The 22,208-nt window shown below is 32.8% G+C and overlaps 1 protein-coding gene across 2 annotated transcripts in view; it reads left to right on the top strand.

Annotated features, from left to right (window-relative positions):
• LOC114325122 (cadherin-23) overlaps positions 1 to 22,208 on the top strand; it is a 232,050-nt gene that overhangs the window by 181,260 nt on the left and 28,582 nt on the right. For both annotated transcript variants that reach the window (XM_050650944.1, XM_050650945.1), the window contains exons 22-25: positions 8,309 to 8,450; positions 10,292 to 10,395; positions 13,919 to 14,332; positions 21,690 to 21,791. In XM_050650944.1, the coding sequence (XP_050506901.1) occupies positions 8,309 to 8,450; positions 10,292 to 10,395; positions 13,919 to 14,332; positions 21,690 to 21,791 (762 nt within the window). The remainder of the gene's footprint in view (positions 1 to 8,308; positions 8,451 to 10,291; positions 10,396 to 13,918; positions 14,333 to 21,689; positions 21,792 to 22,208) is intronic.

The raw sequence follows: 22,208 nt of genomic DNA, 5'->3' as shown, positions 1-22,208 counted from the left end.
ACCTATTTAAAATGCCTAATTTTGGAAAAATATTATATATCTCACTGTGTATTGATTTTCAGCCTTAGTAAATGGATTTAATTACCTTCGTAGGAAAGCAACTTTGATACCCTCTCAGTAATGAGACCCCTCAAAAATGATTTTGTAGGATTTTTAAAGAGCTATAAGACTGTGTAAATTAAATTCCGTAAGATGCCTTAGTTTTTAATTGGGGCGGGTTTAAAGGGCTCGAATAAGGGGGTGTTTGCTGGTAAATAGAGGTTTTAAACAGCTATATCTGGCTAACTATTCACTATAATGAAAATCTATGCACAGGGTAATTTTAGTCATTAAAAAAGCTACAATTTAGTAGTCAATAAGTTTTTTCATATCTTCAGTATTTTCGGAGATATTTTGAAGTAAAAGGTGAAAAATACCAAATTACAAAAAATCAATTTTTCTTTAAACTCCAATTTTTCCAAAATTAGGCATTTTAAATAGGTCAAACTCCTTGAGTGTATTGATAATATAAATATAAAAGGAAATGCAGAAAGGTGAAGACCAATTTTGAATTAGGAAGGTAGTTAGGGGGTTGTTTTCACTGATTTTTTCGTAGAGAAAAGCAGGTACCTACATTTTTTTGTAAGTCGCTTAATTTTCATGCTAGAAACTTTTTATTTTTTTTTTTGAAAGGTCTAATTGTATACTTGAAAAAATATTATTTAAATTTTTCTCAAAAAATGCAAATTTTTCGCATTATTTGGCTTTGAATATTTCAAAATGTGCATTTGACGAAAAAAGCTAACCTTTAACATGCCGTATCTCGGTTTGAATTGGTCTTAAAGATATGTATTATAGGAAAAGAATTTGGTTTGTGTTACTAAAATATACAATTTCGATATCTACAGGTTTTTTGATTAAATGCATATTTTTCGAGGTATTCTCAAAAAAACCCTCTAAAAAAGTCGATTTTTTCGTCGAAAAACTGTTATTTTCAAGCGCGAATAACTCGAAAAATTAGTTTTACGAAGAAAATGTAAAAACATTTTTTTCTTAGAATCACAGTCTCCGTCGAATTACATGGTTAAAATGTAATAAAAAATTCCCACCCCCGAGATGGGGTGGGAACCACCCCCAAGGTTTTAGCGTATGATAGCGGCATGATATAGAAAATGATCCTTGGACTATTCCCTACCTTCTGTGAAAATTTCAAGTAAATCCATGCTGGACGAAAAAATTGCGAACCAAAATGCTTCATTTCCTCAATCGAATATTGGGGCAAACCGACCGGCTCTGTCCCGTCATACAGCTGACCGACTATAATAACTTTTATTTATATTTAATTTAGAATGTGTGTACTGATTTTCAGCCTTAGTAAATGGAAATAATTACCTTCGTAGGAAAGCAACTTTGATACCCTCTCAGTAACCCCTGTTCTACGTTTCGCTTGACCGACCGCAGTATGTTTCTCTACACACTCACAGTAATCAACTGTGAAAAATCTAGCTTTAGTAAATTCAAATAGATTTTTCAGCGCTGCCTCTTAGTCCAAGAGGAAGGACGTGTTTCTATGCTTTTTAGATTACGAAAAAGCATTTGATTGTATCCAACACCATAGGTTAATGCAGATCCTCAAGGAACTTGATATAGACCAAAAATACATAAGATGCATTGAAAACTTACTGGTATCAAACGGCACAATTAAAAATAGACAATTCTGTATCTAAACCCATACATATAAGAAGGGGTGTACGACAGGGATGTGTGCTTTTCCCTCTTTTATTTAACATTTATTCGGAAGCCATATTTTAAGAGTCTTTGGAAGATGCAGAGATGGGAATCAAAGTGTATGGAGTATTAATAGTCTGGGCTGATTATCGGAGAATAGGCCATTTTTGGGAAAAGTTATTTACCAGCAATTTTATTGCTGGAATCGAATTATAAGATCCTATATATTAATAATATAGGTATGCAAAGTCCTCAGATAGTGTGCTACTTTTTTTATAAACAAAATGGCGCCCGAAAATCGTGTTTTTTTCAATTATTGCTCTAGAACTCCGAAGATTTTAACTTTACAACAAAAACACTCAAATAAAAATTCACCGTGATTAAATTCTGCATAGAGATGTGTTTTTCCCGATCTACTCCGACGAAAATTTTCCTCGGAAAATGCGGGTTTTCCCAACAAAATCTTTAATTTTCAAATAAAATTTTAGATAAGTAATTATTTACCAATATATAAATAATTTGGTGACTTAAAAGCCTTCTTGGTTTAGATTATAGTTCCAGAAGCTGGTGAAAATTAAACTAATATTTTAGCAACAATTCAATTGTTAATTAATAATTTACGGTCGCAATAATAACCAAAATAATTATGATACACTGATCAAACTTTGAAATCTTATGAGATGCCTATTTAACATTTTGTCGACAAAATATAAATTTTTTATTTTTTTGCATAATCTTTAAATGTTTAAAAAAAATAGTTATAAACAAATTAACGTTTCTCAGAAAGTTTTTATTATATTATAATTTCAAAAAATAGCTAAAATGCGCATTTCAAATATCTTGAAAATGAATGCTTTAAAACTTTTTTGCAACCATTTGCAAAAAAGTTATGAAACAGCAAAGTAAACATACGATTACTACGGTGTTAATAATTTTTTTTAATTCTTTCAAAGCGTAGAAGTGAGTTTAAAGTACAAGATAATTATTTATAAAACAATATCGATTATCAGCTTAATGGTTATATTTTAATTAAAGATTATAAATATATTTTTTTGTAATTTACACGCGCGAAAGTAGAATAATACAGTACCGTAGCTACCCGCCCACATACACAACTCGAGCGAGTTTAAGCGTAGTGTCAGCCGCTTCTAGTGAACATTTTATCTCCGGCTCTGTATCAAGCCTACTTTCGCGCTAAAAATTACAAAAAAAAGTATTTTTTATCTTTGATTAAAATATAACCATTGCACTAATTTTTGACATTCTTTGTGAGTAATTAGATTGTACCATAGACTCACTTTTAAGCTTTGAAGCAATTAAAACAAATTATAAACAATGGAGATATCGTATATTTATTTTGCTGTTTCCTAACTTCTTTGCAAATAGTTGGAAAATTTTTTTAAAGCATCCATTTTCAAGACCTATGAAATACGCATTTTAAGTATTTTTTAAAATTAGAATATAATAAACAATTTTTAAGAAATGTTAATTTGTTTATAACAATTTTTTTTAAACATTTAAAGATTATGCAAAAAAATGAAAAATTTATATTTTGTCGACAAAATATTAAATAGGCATCACACCTTTATAATCTTTCTAAGTTTGATCAACGTCTCATGATTATTTTGGTTGTTATTGCGACTGTAAATTGTTAATTAACAATTGAATTGTTGCTAAAATATTCGTTTCATTTTAACCAGCTTCTGAATTTATAATCTATACCAAGAAAGCTTTTATTTCACCAAGCTATATAATTATTGATAAATAATTACTGGCCCAAAAAATTTATTTGAAAATTCGAGATTTTGTTGGGAAAACCCACATTTTCAGAGGAAAATTTTCATCGGAGCAAATCGGGAAAAACGTGCCTCTATGTAGAATTAAATTGGAGTGAATTTTTATTTGAGTATTTTTGGTGTAAAGTTAAAATCTTCGGAGTTATAGAGCAATAATTGAAAAAAATACGATTTGTCGGCGCCATTTTGTTTATAAAAAAAGTAGCACACTATCTGTGGACTTTGCATACCTATATTAATAATATATAGGATTTTATAATTCGATTAAAGCAATAAAATTGCTGGTAAATAACCTTTCTTTGTACTTTACTAATTAGACCAACGTATTATAACTATTTTTTTTTCAAAATTTAAAGATTATGCAAAAAAAAGAAAAATTTATATTTTGTCGATCAAATATTAAACAAGCATCTCATCTTTATAATCTTTATAAGTTTGATCAATGTATCATGATTATTTTGTTTATTATTGCGATCGTAAATTGTTAACTAACAATTGAATTGTTGCTAAAATATTCGTTTAATTTTCACCGGCTTCTGGAATTACAATCTCTACCAAGAAATCTTTGATGTCACTAAGTTATTTAATTATTGATTAATAATTACTTACCTAAAACTTTATTTGAAAATGATAGTTTTTGTTAGGAAAACCCGCATTTTCCGAGGAAAATTTTCGTCGGAGCAAATCGTGAAAAACATATCTCTATGCAGAATTTAATTGCGGTGAATTTTTATTAGGGTGTTATTGTTGTAAAGTTAAAATCTTCGGAGTTATAGAGCAATAATTGAAAAAAATACGATTTTTCGGCGCCATTTTGTTAATAAAAAAATAGCACACTATCTGCGGACTTTGCATATCTATATTATTAATATATAGGATCTGATAATTCGATTCCAGCAATAAAATTGCTGGTAAATAACTTTTCCATGAATTTTGCTAATTAGCCCAGAGTATAATCAATAGCATACGATATGCTGATGATGGTGTGCTTAATTTATGACAACATAGTCTATCTTCAACAACTTGTCACTGAATACCAAGTCCATTGAAAGAGTAACCAAATTTAAAGATCTGAGAACGTGGCTTTTTGAAGACTGGGCATCGGACAGGGAAGCATAAAGGGAGGATAAAATTGAAAGCAAGAGAGGAATAGGACGCAAGAAAATGTCCTGGCTCCGAAACTAAGGCAATGGACAGCAGTGGCGGCTCGTATCACTTTAAGTAGGTAGTGTCAGAATTCGGGCAGCTGTCTAAATTTTTAGTGACGGTTCACGATATTGTCAGAAAAGGTATAATAGGTACGGATACTTTTACATTATGTAGGTATATACCATTTCTGGAGTGTCAAAAAATTTAAACATTTAAAATGCATTCAGTGATTGATTAATTGCATAATATTGCATATATTCAATACAATATACAGTACTGGTATAATACCGCAAGCATGGTTGCTGTCTACGTTTGTCACCATACCGAAGAAAACTAAGGCAATGCAATGTTCAGATCATCGAACAATCTCCTTGATGAGTCACCTGCTTAAAATATTTCTTAGAGTCATCCACAACCGAATCTATCAAAAACTAGACATCGACATTAACGATACACAGATGGGATTCAGAAAAGGATTAGGTACAAGGGATGCTCTCTTTGCCTTGAACGTTCTAACACAGAGATGCCTAGATGTTAACCAAGAGGTACACGCCTGTTTTCTAGACTTTGAAAAGGCCTTTGATAAAGTACGCCACAGTAAACTCAAAGAAATCCTGGAGAGTAAGAACATTGACACCAGAGACATACAAATAATATTAAATCTGTACTGGAATCAGCGAGCTAATATAAAAATAGAAGAACAAACATCGGACGAAATAGAAATACGTAGAGGAGTACGACAGGGTTGTATATTGTCACCGCTCTTATTTAATATCTACAGCGAACAAATATGCCAAGAAGCTCTCTCATATGCAAACGAAGGGATAATAGTCAATGGAGAAGTTATCAATAACATTCGATATGCTGACGATACTGTGATAATGGCAAGAACAGCGGAAGATCTACAACATTTAGTTGAAACTATGAATGAGATATGTAATAACTACGGCATAAGGATGAACGTCAAAAAAACCAAATATATGACCTTCAGTAAGAATCCAATAAATGACACTAGTATCACAATAAACGGTACCCAACTTGAAAAAGTAAACGAATACAAATACTTGGGAACCCTTATCAATGAAACAGGTGACCAAAATCACGAGATAAAAAGACGTATTGAAATTGCCAGGTCTACTTTTATAAAAATGAAAAAATTATTTTGTAATCGTGATATTAGTATTCATCTACGAACTAGAATGTTAAAATGCTATGTATTCAGTACTTTGCTCTACGGTGTTGAGTCATGGACTCTTAAACAGAGGAATATTAAAAATCTTGAAAGCTTTGAGATGTGGTGCTACCGCCGTATACTACGAATAAGTTGGGTGGATAAAATTACAAATGAAGAAGTAATACGCAGAATAAATAACGAGCCAGAAGTTCTACGGAGTATAAAAAAGAGAAAACTTGAATACTTAGGCCACCTGATGAGAGGACAAAAGTACACATTCCTACAAAATATAATGCAAGGAAAAATCCAAGGACGAAGAAATCCAGGCCGTAGAAGAATGTCCTGGATGAGAAATTTGAGAGAGTGGTTTGGCTGTACCACTAACGAATTGTTCAAAACAGCAGTAAATAAAATTAGAATCGCCCTAATGATATCCAATCTCCGATAGGAGAGGCACTCAAAGAAGAAGAAGTGATTGATTTGACATCATGTCCGTCCAACAAGTAAAATCTCCAAAATCTCTCAACTTGTCGCCTTTTACACAAATATCGGAAAACTATAACTAACTGAAATTCACCAGCGACGCAATGTCTGTCGTTTTATCGGCAATCACTGCAACACAAAGATAATTTTCAATTTCTTTCCTTATTTCCTCGTGATAAACATCTAACATGCACTGAAGGAGTTCATTTTGTGTTGTTTTGAGGTAGGTACATACTTTTAAAAGATTTGGAACTATGAATATGAACCTAAGTCGTTGTCTAATTCGGCTAACATTGAACAGTTCCATAAAGATGCCACTGTTTTCTGAATTTTCCTTTTCGTCGTGATTTTTCAAAACTAACTCGAAAGCTCCACAAAACCAAATAGATATAATTTTTAATTTTATTTAAAACATATCGATTCTTATCCACTTCTTGTTCATTGTGTTTAATTAGACTATCACGATATACTGAATTTAACTGCGGTTTTATTAAAAACTAAAAATTTTTAAATTATTTAAAAATATGATAATTTATAATTAAAAATGTTATAATTATAAATACAAAAACGAGCGAGCGAGCGCGTAAAGAAACTCGAAAATATAATGTACTACCCTGTACGAGAATCTTTTTGGTTCTACGATCCACTATTCACTATTATGATAGTAAGAAATATTGGATCCTCTTTGTCGAGCCAGGCACGAATAGTCTCATTTAAACGTGTATTAAAAGTGTAATATAGCTCAATCTCTGTCACTTACATAGAATGCCCGTAAAATCTTTCTCTTTTCAGGCGAGCCATCTAAGATTTTGGCACGATCATCCCGTCCGCTGTGAGTGGCGAGGGTTGTATTACACTACACCGTTGCCAGATTTTATATAATTTATAAAGAGGAAAGAAATTCGCACAAAAAAATGAACGGGCATTAAAACGGTTAAAGATAAAAAAAAATATGTTTCTGTATAAAAATAAGGTAGTGCCATGGCTCCTCAATGGCCGCCACTGATGGACATGGATTAAAGACATACAATCTCTGCTACATATCGCCAGAAACAGAGAGTTAATGGAAAATGTAATCTTTAACATCCATTAGTGGATTTGCATCTGAAGAAGAAGATCCTCTAATGCTCCTTCGGTTGGTGTATTATTTCTGTTGCTCTTGCGAAGACATGCTCTTTGTGAAGACAGAGAAATCAACTCAACCACCCACATACACGTGGTAGAGTCATATAATGCTGTGAGGTATATCTTTTTCATTTTCACCCATCGCCAGGGTTTAACATAATACACGCCAATGTAAGACTTTTGGTCGGCGTTTTAAGGGTTTTAACCTATGTATTTTTGGTGGCTTAGCATGTAGAGCTTGTAAGTATAACCTAATTTTTTATCTTGGTCAACCTTTAAATTTTTTTACTCTTGTCTTCACTAATTATGGTTGTACTTATTTTAGGCTTAGAACACTGATGATGCTCTCTTTAGAGCGAAAACGTTCTGTCTTTTAATGTAGCCCTTTATTGGGGTTTTAATAAATATACCTTTTACACAGAAGTCTTTCTTTAATTTTTATTATTTCAGACCCTGTCCTACGCATTTCTTAATGGGTAGGTACTACATTATATCTCAGGTCTTCTAGTTGCTTTATCGCTCTCACGGCGATTCCAGGTCGGTACCAGCTTAATACGTTCTATGTTCCTAATAGAATATTCTTTGTCCGTAGCTTTCGTCGTTTGTAGTGATAATCTGTTCTATTCCGAGGCAATAATATTCGTTTCGTAGCATTTGTGTTTTTATGTATGGATCGCAGGTCCGTAGCAAAACCTTCTTTTCGGACGACCATATCTCCCTTCCTCATCTGCCCTGACCCTGCCTTCCATTGAGATTGGTTACACAATCTCCAGCAATGTTTCTCAGGTTCAGTATCCAACCTTTTTATAAAGTTCTCGGTTTTCCCCAGGAAAATGCGACAAAAAATCGGGAAATAATATTAAACTATTTTTAGGATCAACAACCTGGTCAACCATTGGCACTGTTTAACAACACTGGAACTTCAAATACTTTGCCCGATTTTAGTGCAACAGATGGTGAAACGAAGGACTGTTCTAAGTGGGATGTGAAATTTTCTTATACGCAGACTAATTATGGTAAGTTGTATTTATATGTAGTTATATCCATTGACTATAATAAAGCGTTCGACAAAGTACGACATGAATAATTACTGAATGTCCTGAAATTAAAGAAGGACTACAATGACACTCAGGATTATATCGAATTTATACTAGAAGGAACGAGAAAAAGTAGGTGTTAACGATCAGCTATCAGAGGAAATTGAAGTCAGACGTAGAGTGAGACATGGATGCGTGTTATCGCCAATTCTTTTTAATGCCTACTCGGAAGAGATCTTGAAAAAAGCTCTTGAGAGTGAAACAGCTAGAATAAAGGTAAATTAAGTTCCCATTAACAACATTAGATATTCGGATGACACTGTCATCTTAGCCAAAAATATTGGGGATCTTCAGAGGCTGGTGACCAGAATATCGGAGTTTGGACAAGAATATGGTCTAACAATAAACGTCGAGAAGACAAAGTTTATGAGAATATCGAAAACTCAAAGAGATAACGAGAATCTCTTCATAAACGGATCCAATGTCGAATGAGTTGACCAATATGCATAACTTGGAACAATGATCAAGTCCACAGGAGATTACTTACAGGAAATCAAAATCAGAATAGAAAAGGCTAGAGCAAATTTTAACAACGTGAGAAAAATGTTCTGCAATATTTGAAGTTGGAGCTAAGAGTTAGGTTGTCTACAGTTGAGTCCGCGAGTCTTTACCCGTGCGTCATTAATACCTGGCGAGATAAAACACATACTTTTTATCTAGCATCATTCTCTTCCATGCATGAAACTCATGACAAACCAGCTGCCGTTTGTTATTAATTAAAAACACATGTTATTTTTATGAACCATCTAGACTCAGTCAGTTAAATTTTTTGAGGTTTTTGTCGAATTTTTGCGTTTTGAAGTTTCTTTATATTACACAAACAGTTGTTTTCACAACTAATTTTATATTGGGCTTTGATATTTTAAGGTAAATAATTCTATTTTGGCAATTAATATTTAAAACATACAAAGCTAACGTCATTCACACAGTAAAGAAATGATTGTGTTTAGATCTCCGTCAAAGTGAATAAAATAACAAAAATAAAATATGTTATTGAATTTTTTTATAAATTGTTTATTTATTTATTAATCAATAATAAAATAGAATTTATTAAGCTACTTCAAATGTAACTGTAATTCTGCACAAAAATTTTGAAGCAAAACTTACATTTGACATTCTATATATTTGATAACGTCAAATTTTATAATAAAACCTGTAATCGGAACAGTAGCCACTTTCTGTCAGTTGTTGTTGCGTGAAATAGATTTCCGACTTATTTCATATGCTTTAAATGATGACGCACGGGTAAAGACTCGCGGACTCAACTGTAGGTGCTACGTTTTCTCGACTTTGTTGTATGGAATGGAAGCTTGGACCTTAAATGCTGCATCAATGAAAAAACTAGAATCATTCGAGCTGTGAGTGTACAGAAGAATTCTGAAAATATCGTGGACAGAATACGTCACAAACAAAGAGGTTCTAAAAAAGATGAATAAACAAGTGGAAAACTTAAATACCATTAAATCAATATAATTGGAATATCTCGGACAAATTACACGTGAAGAGAGATTCAACTTACTTCAATAGATTATGCAGGGAGAGATTCAAGGAAAAAGAAGCATAGGGAGCCGCAGAACATCGTGGTTGCGAAAGACAGCAAAAATAGCTGCGGGACGGGATGCATGACAGGATGCAGAACGGAAAAGGTAAAAAAGCGCGGGACACGGGACGGTACAAGAGCTTGTCCCGCTGTTATGTATTTGTATATGTCATGTTTAATAAGATATTCATGTACTTAATGCGTTGATTTATATTTTTAGAAGATGATAAAATTTTCGTGATAGACCATATACAGCCGTGCGTTTCTCAACTACAAGTCAGCAAACATTTCAACTCGGATCTAGTACGAAGTAAAAAGTATAAGGTAATATTATAACTCATTATTATAAGTATTATTTTTATCAGAAAAATACAATATCGTCAGCTTACTGTTGAAAATGCATTAGTCCAAAATATTCACTGCGTTCACTCTTATTAGAGTATAGGTCGCTCAAATACTATGAGCTCTTTTAATCCATTTCATGCGGTGGATTAGTCAGCAGTTTCCTTTAGGTCATCGTTCATAGGTTGTGATGTTTTTTGCCTTCTCTACTATCTTCCTCCACTCTCTTCGGTCCTGACTCTTTTCTCTCCAGCTTGCAATTTCCATCTTTGATATATATTGCCGTCTAGCAGTTGATCTTCCCATCTTATTTTTGGTCTTCTTTTGGTCTATTTTTTACTGATTTCCAGTTCTTTATCTTCCTGATCAGTTCTTCTACCCCTCTTCTTTGTGTGTGCATAAACCATCTGAGCATTTGTGCTTTAATGAATTTCACTATATCTTCTCCTTCAGTTATATTTATTATTTCATGTTTCATCATCTTTCTATATTCTCCTGTTTCTGCCTTTACGGTGTCATGTATTCTTCTCATATTTTTTTTCTGAATTATTCTTAACTTTTCTTCGTCTTTTTTCGTAAGGCACATTACCTCTGCTCCATATGCTATCACTGGTCTACTTGCTGCTGTATATATTTTTGATTTTGTTTTTTCGCTCAGGTTTTTGTCCTTAAGTAGCCGGTGATATTTCCAATATACTTTATTACTTGCTTTAATTCTTTCGTTTATCTCTATACTCCTTCCATTTGCCGTCCACCATCACCCCCAGGTATTTGAAGCAGTCACCGTATGGAACCCTCTGGAATGTATTTTCACCTATTTTTATTTCTGTTATTCTGTTTACATTGTCTCTTGTGTTTATAAGGTATTTTGTTTTATTCTTATTGATTATTAATCCTCTCGTCTTTGCTTCTCTTACCAGGGTTAAAAGTGCCTTTCCTAGTCTTTTTATCTTGTGCTATCAGTCCCAGGTCATCCGCATTTCCTATGATCTGTATTGAGCTTTGAATAGTTGTGTTTTTCACCCTGTGTCCCTGATTACTCGTTCTAGAGAACGATATTAATGGACCAACGTCGGAAAAAAAATATTTTAAGACAACTGGTTCTTTAATATATTATTCCCTATGCTTCCTCGAACACCGTACTGGTCATCTGGCTGCTGATACAGGATGCGTTCATTACTGTGCAGCACATTTGTTCAGGTAAACATATCGAATTTAAAAATATTGTAAGACGAAAAATTATTTTGTCATTACTTTTTAAACATTATTAGAAATATGAACTATAATTTCCAGACATTTTTTGTGGTTTAAAAAGTAATGACAAAAAATGTTTCGTCCTAAAATAATTTAAATTCAATATACAGGGTGATTGATGAGTGTGATAAAGCTCAGTAGATCCGCTTTAGTAATAGATAGCAATAAAAGTTGATAACAAATATTGTAGCCAACTTTCAGCTTTACATTATGAAATTAGTTCGAATATTACAGGGTATTCGATAACATAGTGGCAAACCAAACTTATGTTTTTTAAATGGAACACCCTATATTTTATTTTATATTCGAAATTCTCTTAACTTTCCCATAACAAAAATATAAATGTTTGTTATGTTATATAGGGCTTTTACAAAGTTATAACCAATTTTTTATGAAAACCGTAACAAGTTCAGCTCCCTGTATAAATAAAAATAAGCACAACAGCAATGGTATATTGGTGCTAAATTCTTTTGTTGATTGTCAAAATTTATAAAAATGGTAATAATTTAAATATTGCTAATTTTCCTTATATCGAATACAGGGTGAGTCAAAACGCCAGTATACATTCTTTTCTCAGAAATTTTTAATAGAACATCCTGTATTTTATATCACCATCGAAAAGTATCATTACCGTACTTTAATTTTTGTATAATATTCCCTATGCCTAAATTTGTTAGTGTTCGAGATATTTTCATTTTTCAGAGCAAGTTATTAATTAAGGTGTTCTATTTAAAATTACTGAGAAAATAATGTACTTGCGTTTTGACTCATCCTGTATTCGATGTAAAGAAAATTAGCAATATTTACCATTTTTATAAATTTTGACAATCAACAAAAAATATGGCACCAATAAATCATTGCTGTTGTGCTTATTTTTATTTATACAGGGAGCTGAACGTATTACGATTTTCGTAGAACATTGGTTATAACTTTGTAAATACCCTGTATAACATAACAAACCTTTATATTTTTATGATGGAGAAGTTAACAGAATTTCGAATATAAAATAAAATATAGGGTGTTCCATTAAAAAAAAAACATAAGTTTGGTCTGCCACTATGATATCGAACACCCTGTAACATTCTAACTAATTGTTTAATGTGAAGCTCAAAGTTGGCTACAAGTTTTGTTATTAACTTTTATTGCTATCTATTATGGATATATTTACGAGGTAATATTTGCGAACGCTTTATCGCACTCTTTAGAAGGAATCAGGATAAACGGTCAAAGAGTAAATAACGTCCGCTACGCAGATGACACAGTATTAATGACTGATTTGGACAATAGTCTGCAGATACTGTTGGATAGGGTTACTGAAAGTTGTGAAAAAATGGGGATGAAGATCAATACTGCCAAAAACCAAAGTTATGAATATATCAAGGAACAAAAGTTTACCTCTTCCAATATATGTGAAACACCAACAGCTTGAATACGTAAGCCAATACAAATATCTTGGTTGCTGGTTCAACAATCAACTTGATTATAAACAGGAAGTAAGGGCGAGAATAGAGATAGCCCGACAAGGGTTTATCAAAATGAAAAGCTTATTTTTTAACAGTAGCATTAGTATCAGCCTTAGATGTCGTTTTCTGCATTGCTATGTGTGGTCAATACTTTTGTATAGAACGGAGGCCTGCACAGTCAACACAACACTGATGAACAAGTTAGAAGCCTTTGAACTCTGGCTTTATAGAAGAATCTTGAAAATACCTTGGATAACCCACACCACCAACGAAGATGTTCGAGGAGAATAGGTACATATAGGGAACTGCTGAAAATCATTAAAGTCAGAAAAGTTAGCTAACTGGGACACATAATGAGAAACGAAAAGTACCGCCTCGCGCAACTGATCATCCAGGGTACGATTGAAGGAAAACGGGGTCCCGGTAGGCGCCAGATTTCATGGCTTAGAAATATCAGAGACTGGACCGGCCTTGATTCAACATTACTATTTGGACCGGCCTATTACTATAGCGGATCTATTAATGTTTATCACACTAATCAATCACTCTGATTTTGTATTTACCTGTACAGGTGTGCTGCGAAGTAATGAACGCAACCTGTATCAGCAGCCAGATGGCCGGTACGGTGTTCAAGGAAGCATAGGGAACAATATATGAAAGAATCAGCTGTCTTAAAAAATAGTTTCCCGGTAACGTTACTAGGTCTTAAACCATAAATACTATCGTTGACAGCCTCGATACCGCTTATTTACTTAGGTATAAAATTTTAATCTTTGCTCAATTTTCAGCTAACTATTACAGCCAGTGTTAAGGATGGAGCAGAACAGGAAGGTGAAGCAGGTTACTCGACATCAGCAAATATAAGTATAGTTTTCCTCAACAACGACGCTCAGCCGATCTTTCAAAATAGTGACTGGAGTGTATCATTTGTTGAATTCAATACAACACAACCTGCGAAACCTTTGGAAGAACAGGCTGAGTATGAGAACACGAAAGGAGGACTTCCTATCTATTACCATTTCTATTCCGAAAACCAGACCCTTTCCAAATATTTTGAGGTTGATGAGACGTCCGGTGATTTATCGGTTATAGGAAATCTTACCTATGATTATGATCAAGATATATCGTTTCACATAGTTGCTTCGAATGACTCACAAGTCAGAATGTTGGATCCACGATCCAGTCTAAATGTTACTGTTAATGTAAGTACTGTTCAAAAATTTATACATTATTAGTAGGGGAGAGTCGGCTATTGGTGCGCACCTAAGGCAAATTCAGGATATTGCAAAAACTTGAAACATCTCAGTTTCTAACTTATTTGGAGATATAAACTGCTCGTCAAAAGTTAGGGATATAGAAAATTATGCTCATTTTCATAGCTGATTTTTTTGAGAACAGATTAACGGGTTCCACTAATTTTTTTTTATTATTTTAGATTTTTCTTTAGTATTTACACAGTTGTGCAACGGTTTACTCAAACTTCTTTTTTGTACTTATACCGGGTGGAAGAAAAGACATGTGTTTCTTATGTTAAGTTTGAGACGCCCTGTAGGGGGGACCAGGTACAAATGTGAGTATTCATCAGAATCTAATTATAGCCTTATGTTTTGTGAACATTTTGCTTTTTGAATGTCCCTGATATTTAGAAACAAAGAAAATAGAAGGTTTTGTAGTTTAACATGTGTTTTAACCGAAACAGAAGTTTGAGACGCCTTGTAGGGAGGAAAAGAGGCAAAGGTAGGTATACATCAGTATTATGTTGTAGTCTCATATTTTGCGAATATTTTATTTTTTTAATTTCTCTGATATCTTTAATAACAAAGAAACTAGACGGTTTTATTCTTTAGTATGTGTTTTTACTGACGACATGCGATACGCGAAAAGGCCATGTCTTGTCATACCACTAAGATGAAATTAGTTTCTACATATATAGTGCGAAAGGAACAGAGTGTTTAAAGAAAAAAATATGTGTAATGTTCCTCTCGCTATTTAAAGAGCCTCCAAGTAGACACCAAATCTGTATTTATTCTAAGGGAAATTTCCGCCCCAAAACATCACAGGGCCTCCATTAAACAATCTTGTCTCTCTTATATTACGCTGTGCATACCGCTTACCTGGTCGACAAATAACTCTTATAGGTGTCGATAAGAATTGTTTATCTTATGTTCCTTTCTGTTTTTAAAGTTTTGTTAACTGCTATTTTTTATTGTTAATTTAGTTTTGTTTCAATTAAAACACCTGTTAAAGAATAAAACCACCTATCTTCTTTGTTTCTAAATATATCAAGGACATTCAAAAAAGAAAATGTTCACAAAACATTAGACTACAATACGATTTCGATGTATACTAATATTTGTACGTCGTCCTGCCTACAGGGTGGCACAAACTTAACATAAGAAAAATATTTCTTTTCTTCCACCCAGTATAAGTACAAAAAAGAAGTTTCAGCAAACGTTTGCATACCTGTGTAAATACTAAAGAAAAATCTAAAATAATACAAAAAAATAGCGGAATCCGTTAATCTGTTCACGAAAAAATCAACTATGAAAATGAGCATAATATTCCATATCCCTAACTTTTGACGAGCAGTTTACTTCAAGGGCCCAGGTATATTGGTAGAGACCGCATTCAATGAATGGTTGAACAGTAGAATAGCAAACGGCAAAATTACCAATTAGTGTAACGCGCATAGTTACTCTAGGTATTCGGCTAATGGTGCGCATATGTCAGATAAATGTGCGCAATAATAGAACTTAAAAATGTCCTCTGATAATGTGGTTTATTAAATATCAATATTAAAGGAACAAGCAAATATACGGAAAAAGGTAAGAAACCAAGTTACAGATATATTTTAAAAAATCTGAGCATCGAAGAAGTCACAAATATATCCTTCTGGACTATCCTCTCCTGTACACATGGTATGAGCCCATTGACAACATATCGAACAGGTTCCATACTCGTCTTTTGCTACCATTTTCACCATCACCACATAATACACAAAAGTTATTTTCTTCTGACATCATCACTTTCAGCATCTGACAGTTCACTTTTTAAAATATTTCGGAACTGCTGTTTTCAAAAATCTTCCTTTTTGTACCTTTTTCTCAATTTCGTGGTTTTCTCTTTGCCCCTTTTTCTATTTTGACGCTTGTTTAAACGGTATTGCTTTTCTTTTCTTTTTTAAATTTCCATCTCAAGGTTTTCCCTTTTAGGCGTTTCTGTTAATATCTGTGATTTTTGTTTTTTTTTTCGGCAATTCTTTTTTGTTTGAGGTGGTTTCGGAAGCTGACTTAGATTTTAGACCAGGAAGCATCTGTAAAAGTGTTAGTACATTTGGATGTTGAGAGGTGACTCATATTTTTTTGCAGAAATTGCTTGAAAATAACTCATATAATAATATTTAAGTTATTCTCCCACTCAAATAGGTCCGGAACATTGTTTAAATATTCAAAATGTCAAAAAATGAAGGAAAAATTCGATTTTTTTTTTGGTTTTTTGATTATAACTTTAAAAGTATTAATTTTCGAGAAAAGTTGTACTAACATAAAACTGGCGTAATTAAATTTTCTACAATACAGGATTGGTTAGAAATTTTAAAAATTGTCACCCTTGTTGCAAAATAGCAATAATTGCGAAAAAACCATAAAAAACAAGTATTCGCCTTTTACGTTTTTAGACCATTTATGCTACACTTAGGACTTTCATATTTCACCCAGAAAAACTTTATGATATAGTAAAACAACACTGTAAAATTCATTAAGATCGATATAAAAGATTTTGCAAAATAAATTTTGCAATCCAGCTTTCGCAAAAAAATTCATTTCTTCAAAAGGTTGCAGGACTGAAAATAAAGCAGTCAGCAAGTTGAATATTTTTTTACATGTAGAAGATTACTGTACCTTTCATTTGCAATTTGCAAAATTAAAATCGATTAACTACACCGACGTCAAGAATTTTTTTAAATAAACATTAATTTTTGGTGCTACGCACAGGACAGCGGATACGTTTGCTGTGATTGGGCATTCCAATGACCTTTGATAATGATTGATAAAGTTTAATTTTTACTACATTTCGATATAAATAAATAAATTTGTTTATTGCAAAATAAAAACACATACTCTGTCCTTTGTAATAACACTTTTTTTAGCAAAAACTTTCTTTGTACATATATTTTAACTTAGAGAATAAAAATTTATTATTTTTAGACATATGCAATTGTTTAAACAATATTTCACAAACAATAATCAAATTAGTTTGATTTTTATGGAATTCAAATATTAAAATACAAGAAAATATAGAGCAAGAAAATAATATATTAGATAGAGATTGGAAGAAATTTTGGTGGAAATCAACTTGTGTGAATCGAACACCGTTGTCCTGTGCGTAGCACCAAAAATTAATGTTTATTTAAAAAAATTCCTGACGAATTGATACATAACCGCTTTTAATTTTGCAAATTGCAAATGAAAGGTACAATGACTGCGTTCACCAGATGCAAACACATTCACAAATGTTTGCGCTTTGATTCTAAACTTGTTGACAGCGAACTGAACGGTTGGTTGTTTAGGTTAAAATTTGACATTTTGCTTGCTTGGTTTGAACGTAACCTAAAATAAATTTTCTCAATAAATACGTTTTTGAATTTATTTTTTTTTATTAAAGGAAAAAAGGAAAATTTATTTAATAGATAATAACGTAGCAGAATGTCTTCAGTAGCCTTTATTTTATATATAAAACCCTTATCAATATATTTTACAATATATACAATTTAAATTCCCGCCACATTTCAACACGTTTGCAAAGTTCAACTTAAATATCTTATGTTTGCAAAAATGGCGACCGCTTTCCAAACATGTTTGACTTTAGCAAGTCGTTCAGAACCATAAAGCGCAAACTGATTGCCAACGTTTGCATCTGGTGAACGCGCCCAATATTACAGTATTACGGTATTACAGTATACAGAAAATACTTAACTTGCTATCTGCTTTATGTTCAGTCCTGCAACATTTTGAAAAAATGATTTTTTTTGCGAAAGCTGGATTGCAAAATTTATTTTGCAAAATCTATTGAACCGATCTTAATGAAATTTACCGTATTGTTTTATTATATTATATCATAAAGTTTTTCTGGGTAAAATATGAAGGTCCTAAGTCTAGCATAAATGGTTGAAAAACGTAAAATGCGAATACTTGTTTTTTTTATGTATTTTTCGCAATTATTGCTATTTTGAAACAAGGGTGACAATTTTTAAGATTTTTAACCAATTTTATATTGTAGTAAATTTAATTAAACAACTTTTATGTTAGTGCAACTTTTCTCGGAAGTGAATACTTTTAAAGTTATAATCAAAAAACGAAGAAAAAAATCGAATTTTTCCTTCATTTTTTGACATTTTGATTATTTAAACAATGTTCTGGACCTTTTTGAGTGGGAGGATAACTCAATTATTATATTATGAGTTAATTCCAAGCAATTTTTGCAAAAAAATATGAGTCACCTCTTAACGTCCATCTCAAAACAGATGCGCCCTGGACTATTTTCCAAAATGCTGCTGCTGGGTGTACTAGGAACTGCAGCATCATTATTTCTTGTATTATTATACCATGTTGGCTAATTGAGATCAATGCGCACCATTAGACGACCTTCCACTTCACCATCATTATCATCATCATCCAGCTTTCTGCATCCAAAGTTGAACATAGACCTCCCCTAATTTCTTCCAGTTTTGTCGATCTTAAGCTTCCTGCAACCAATTCCCAGCAATCCTTTTGACGTCGTCTGTCCATCGTGTAGGTGGTCTACCTCTACTTCTTATGTCTGCCCTTGGTCTCCACACTGTAATTTTTTGGATATCAATGTGGAGATAAAGTGGATTTCTCCACTTCACCACATAACACAAAATTGGATAAAAACAAAAAAGAATCGGGCAAAACTAACTATACCAATGTCTAAAATGGTAAATAAATAACATCATCATCATCATCATTTGGCTCTACAACTCTATGTGAGTCTTTGCCGCGTTTACTATTTCCCTCCATTGTTGTCGGTCCTGAGCAGCTATTTCCCATTGCTGTACTCCCATTTTGCGTTGATCACTGGCTACTGCGTCCTTCCATCTCTTTCTTGGGCGACCAACTGACCTTCTGCCATCGGGCCTCTCCCAGAATGTGGCGTTCAGAAGTCTTTCGTCACTCGATCTTAGCACGTGACCAGCCCATCATATTCGGTTTACTTTGATGTAGCGTACTATGTTTTCATCTCCATAAAATAAATAACGTGCACACCTATGTAATTTTTAAACAATATTTTTATTAGTAGTCCAGAGAAATAAGATTTTTCTCGTGACACATCCCCCTCCAGGCCGAAACCAAATTTTTTGAGTAGTATGGACATCTATATTATTAACCTATATGTTTCCTGCAGCCGATTTTGATGATATACATAGTTATAAACAAATGAAGATCAAAAAACGCTAAATATTCGCTTTTTTCGTCAATTACCAAAAAGTTAAGCACTTTAAACAAATTTGAGTGTAAGAAACTCATAAATCATATAAAAAACTTCAATATGGCGTTCGCTGTATATGTCCATCCTTATTGGTTGCTTAGAAAATTGCAAAATAAATCATAAATTTTGAGTTTTTAAAAATATTCATAACTTATGTAAAAATTAACTTAGAACCTTCTTATTACATGGAATGCTGATACTTCTTGTACTTAAATTATATTTTAAATTTCAAAGCAATTGGTCAAATAGTTTAAAAGTTATTTAATTTGTTTTTCCCAAATTCATTTTTTTTGCAACACTACAAGTCAGAAAATTATGAGGCTACAATCATACTTCGGACAGTTTATGAAAGAAGAACATTTATACTATTACCACTATTAAAAATAAATGACAAAAAATAATTTTAAACAGTGTAAAATTATTTTGAAAAAACATGTCGATTTTTTGCTTACTTAAAAACAATTAGAATAACTTTTTAACCGTTACCTGTAGAAAAATTATTTTTTCATATTTAGAAAGACTAAATTTTTATACACATTTAGAAAGAAAAACAACTGTCCTAGGACAATTAGGGACAAAGTTAGCCCCCCCCCCCATTTATTTAATTCACATGTTTTTGCAAAATAATTTTGCAATATTTATAATTATTTTTTTGTAATTTTTTTTTTTATTAAGTTAATACTGTAAATTTCCTTCTTCCATAAACTATCCAAAGTATTACTGTAGCTTCATCATCTTCTGACTTACAGTGTTGCAAATAAAATAAATTTGGGATAAACAAATTAAATAACTTTTAAACTATTTGACCAATTTCTTCGAAATTTAGGGTATGAATTAAACACCATAAGTCTCAACATTCCGTGTAATAAGAAGGTTCTAAGTAAATTTTTACATAAGTTATAAATATTTATAAAAACTCAAAATTTATGATTTATTTTGCAATTTTCTAAGCAACCAATAAGGATAGACATATTAAGCAAATGCCATATTGAAGTTTTTTATACCGTTTATGAGTTCCTTACTCTCAAATTTGTTTAAAATGACTATTTTCTTAGTAATAGACGAGAAAAGCGAAAATTTACCGTTTTTTGATCTTCATTTGTTTATAACTATGTATATCATCAAAATCGGCTGCAGGAAATATATAGGTTATTATCATAGATGTCCATATTACTCAAAAAATTTAGTTTCGGCCTGGAGGGGGTTGTGTCACCAACAGGCTATTTTTTTCCTTATTTCTCTGAACTATAGGAAAAAACTTATCGCTTATTTTCTCAGACACACCAACTATAACATACCACGCGAAAATATGTTAACGATAACTTCTTCTTTAGGTACCGCCTCCTCTAAGGAGGTTGGTAATCATCACAGCTATTTTCACGTTTGAGATTGCAGCTCTGAACAAGTCGACGGAACTGCAATGATTGATACCACTTTCTCAGATTGTTGAACAAGGAGATGCGTCTTCTTCCAATACTTCGTCTTCCCTGTATTTTACCCTGCATTATAGTTTGCAGCAACACATATATTTATCCGCTCTTCTAACGATAACTGCCAACCGATAAAGTATCTCCCGAAGTTCGTTTGTCTGGGATAGATCTGACAGTTGCTAATAGATGACGCGACAATATAGTTTTTACATTCATTAAATAGAAGATTAGAAACAATGATGCGCACAATTACCCGACTCGCACCATTAGCCAACTCTCCCGTACACTCCAACCTATTTAGGAATAGATGTGAGCTGCGCACAAACCGAAGAAGGGATGCATAATTCATTTGGAGCTGAAATTACAGAGTTGCCACGGTTCTTACAAATATTGACTGATTTCTTTTAAAATTTTGTTTACACGAATCATTATTTATAACGGGTTGCATGTAATTATTTCAAATTTTTAAATTTGAACTCGCTCACTGCCGCCTCGGTCAATGTGACCGAGAAAGTAGCTTTCACACAAGCCAAGCGCGGTCAATATGACCGCGATTTTTTTCATTTCCACGCCAGAGACACAAACTAACTGACCAGGATAAAATTATTTTGTTGATTTTTAGTTTCTTCCACGTAACCGCAGAGCTCCTCAGTGGAAAAGTACCAAATTCTTTGGAGCAGTTATGCCTACATTCGTAACTGGGAACCTCATAGTCACCGCTCAAGTAAGTATACTTTTTTAAGTAACTAAGTAATGAAATTACAGATAGGTAATGAAGCACTAAAAAGGCCAAAACCTAGGAATTTTGTGTAGTAAGATGAATCGTCATGCAACTTTTTGCATTCGATTCAGGAGAGTATCAGGAGATTTTGTGATTTAAATTGATCCCCGTCTCTCCATCTCGAAGTGATGGAAACTGAAAAATTTAGAACCCAGGAAATACTGACGGAAATTAGTTCAATTTTTTTTTACTAGCGGGTTTTGGAGGTCGTTGAACACGAATTTTATCTCGGCGATGGTCTCCGAGATATCTGGTGCCTATGGTGGAATTCGTCGCCTGCAGTTTTATGTTATAATCATTCAAAATCAGTCGATAACCATTACTCGGGTGTTTTGGTCTCCGAGGTAGCTGTTGCCCAGG

The sequence above is a fragment of the Diabrotica virgifera genome, chromosome 5, assembly GCF_917563875.1.
Source record: "Diabrotica virgifera virgifera chromosome 5, PGI_DIABVI_V3a".
Classification (NCBI taxonomy): domain Eukaryota; kingdom Metazoa; phylum Arthropoda; class Insecta; order Coleoptera; family Chrysomelidae; genus Diabrotica; species Diabrotica virgifera.
This window is presented reverse-complemented; position numbering and strand designations above follow the sequence as displayed.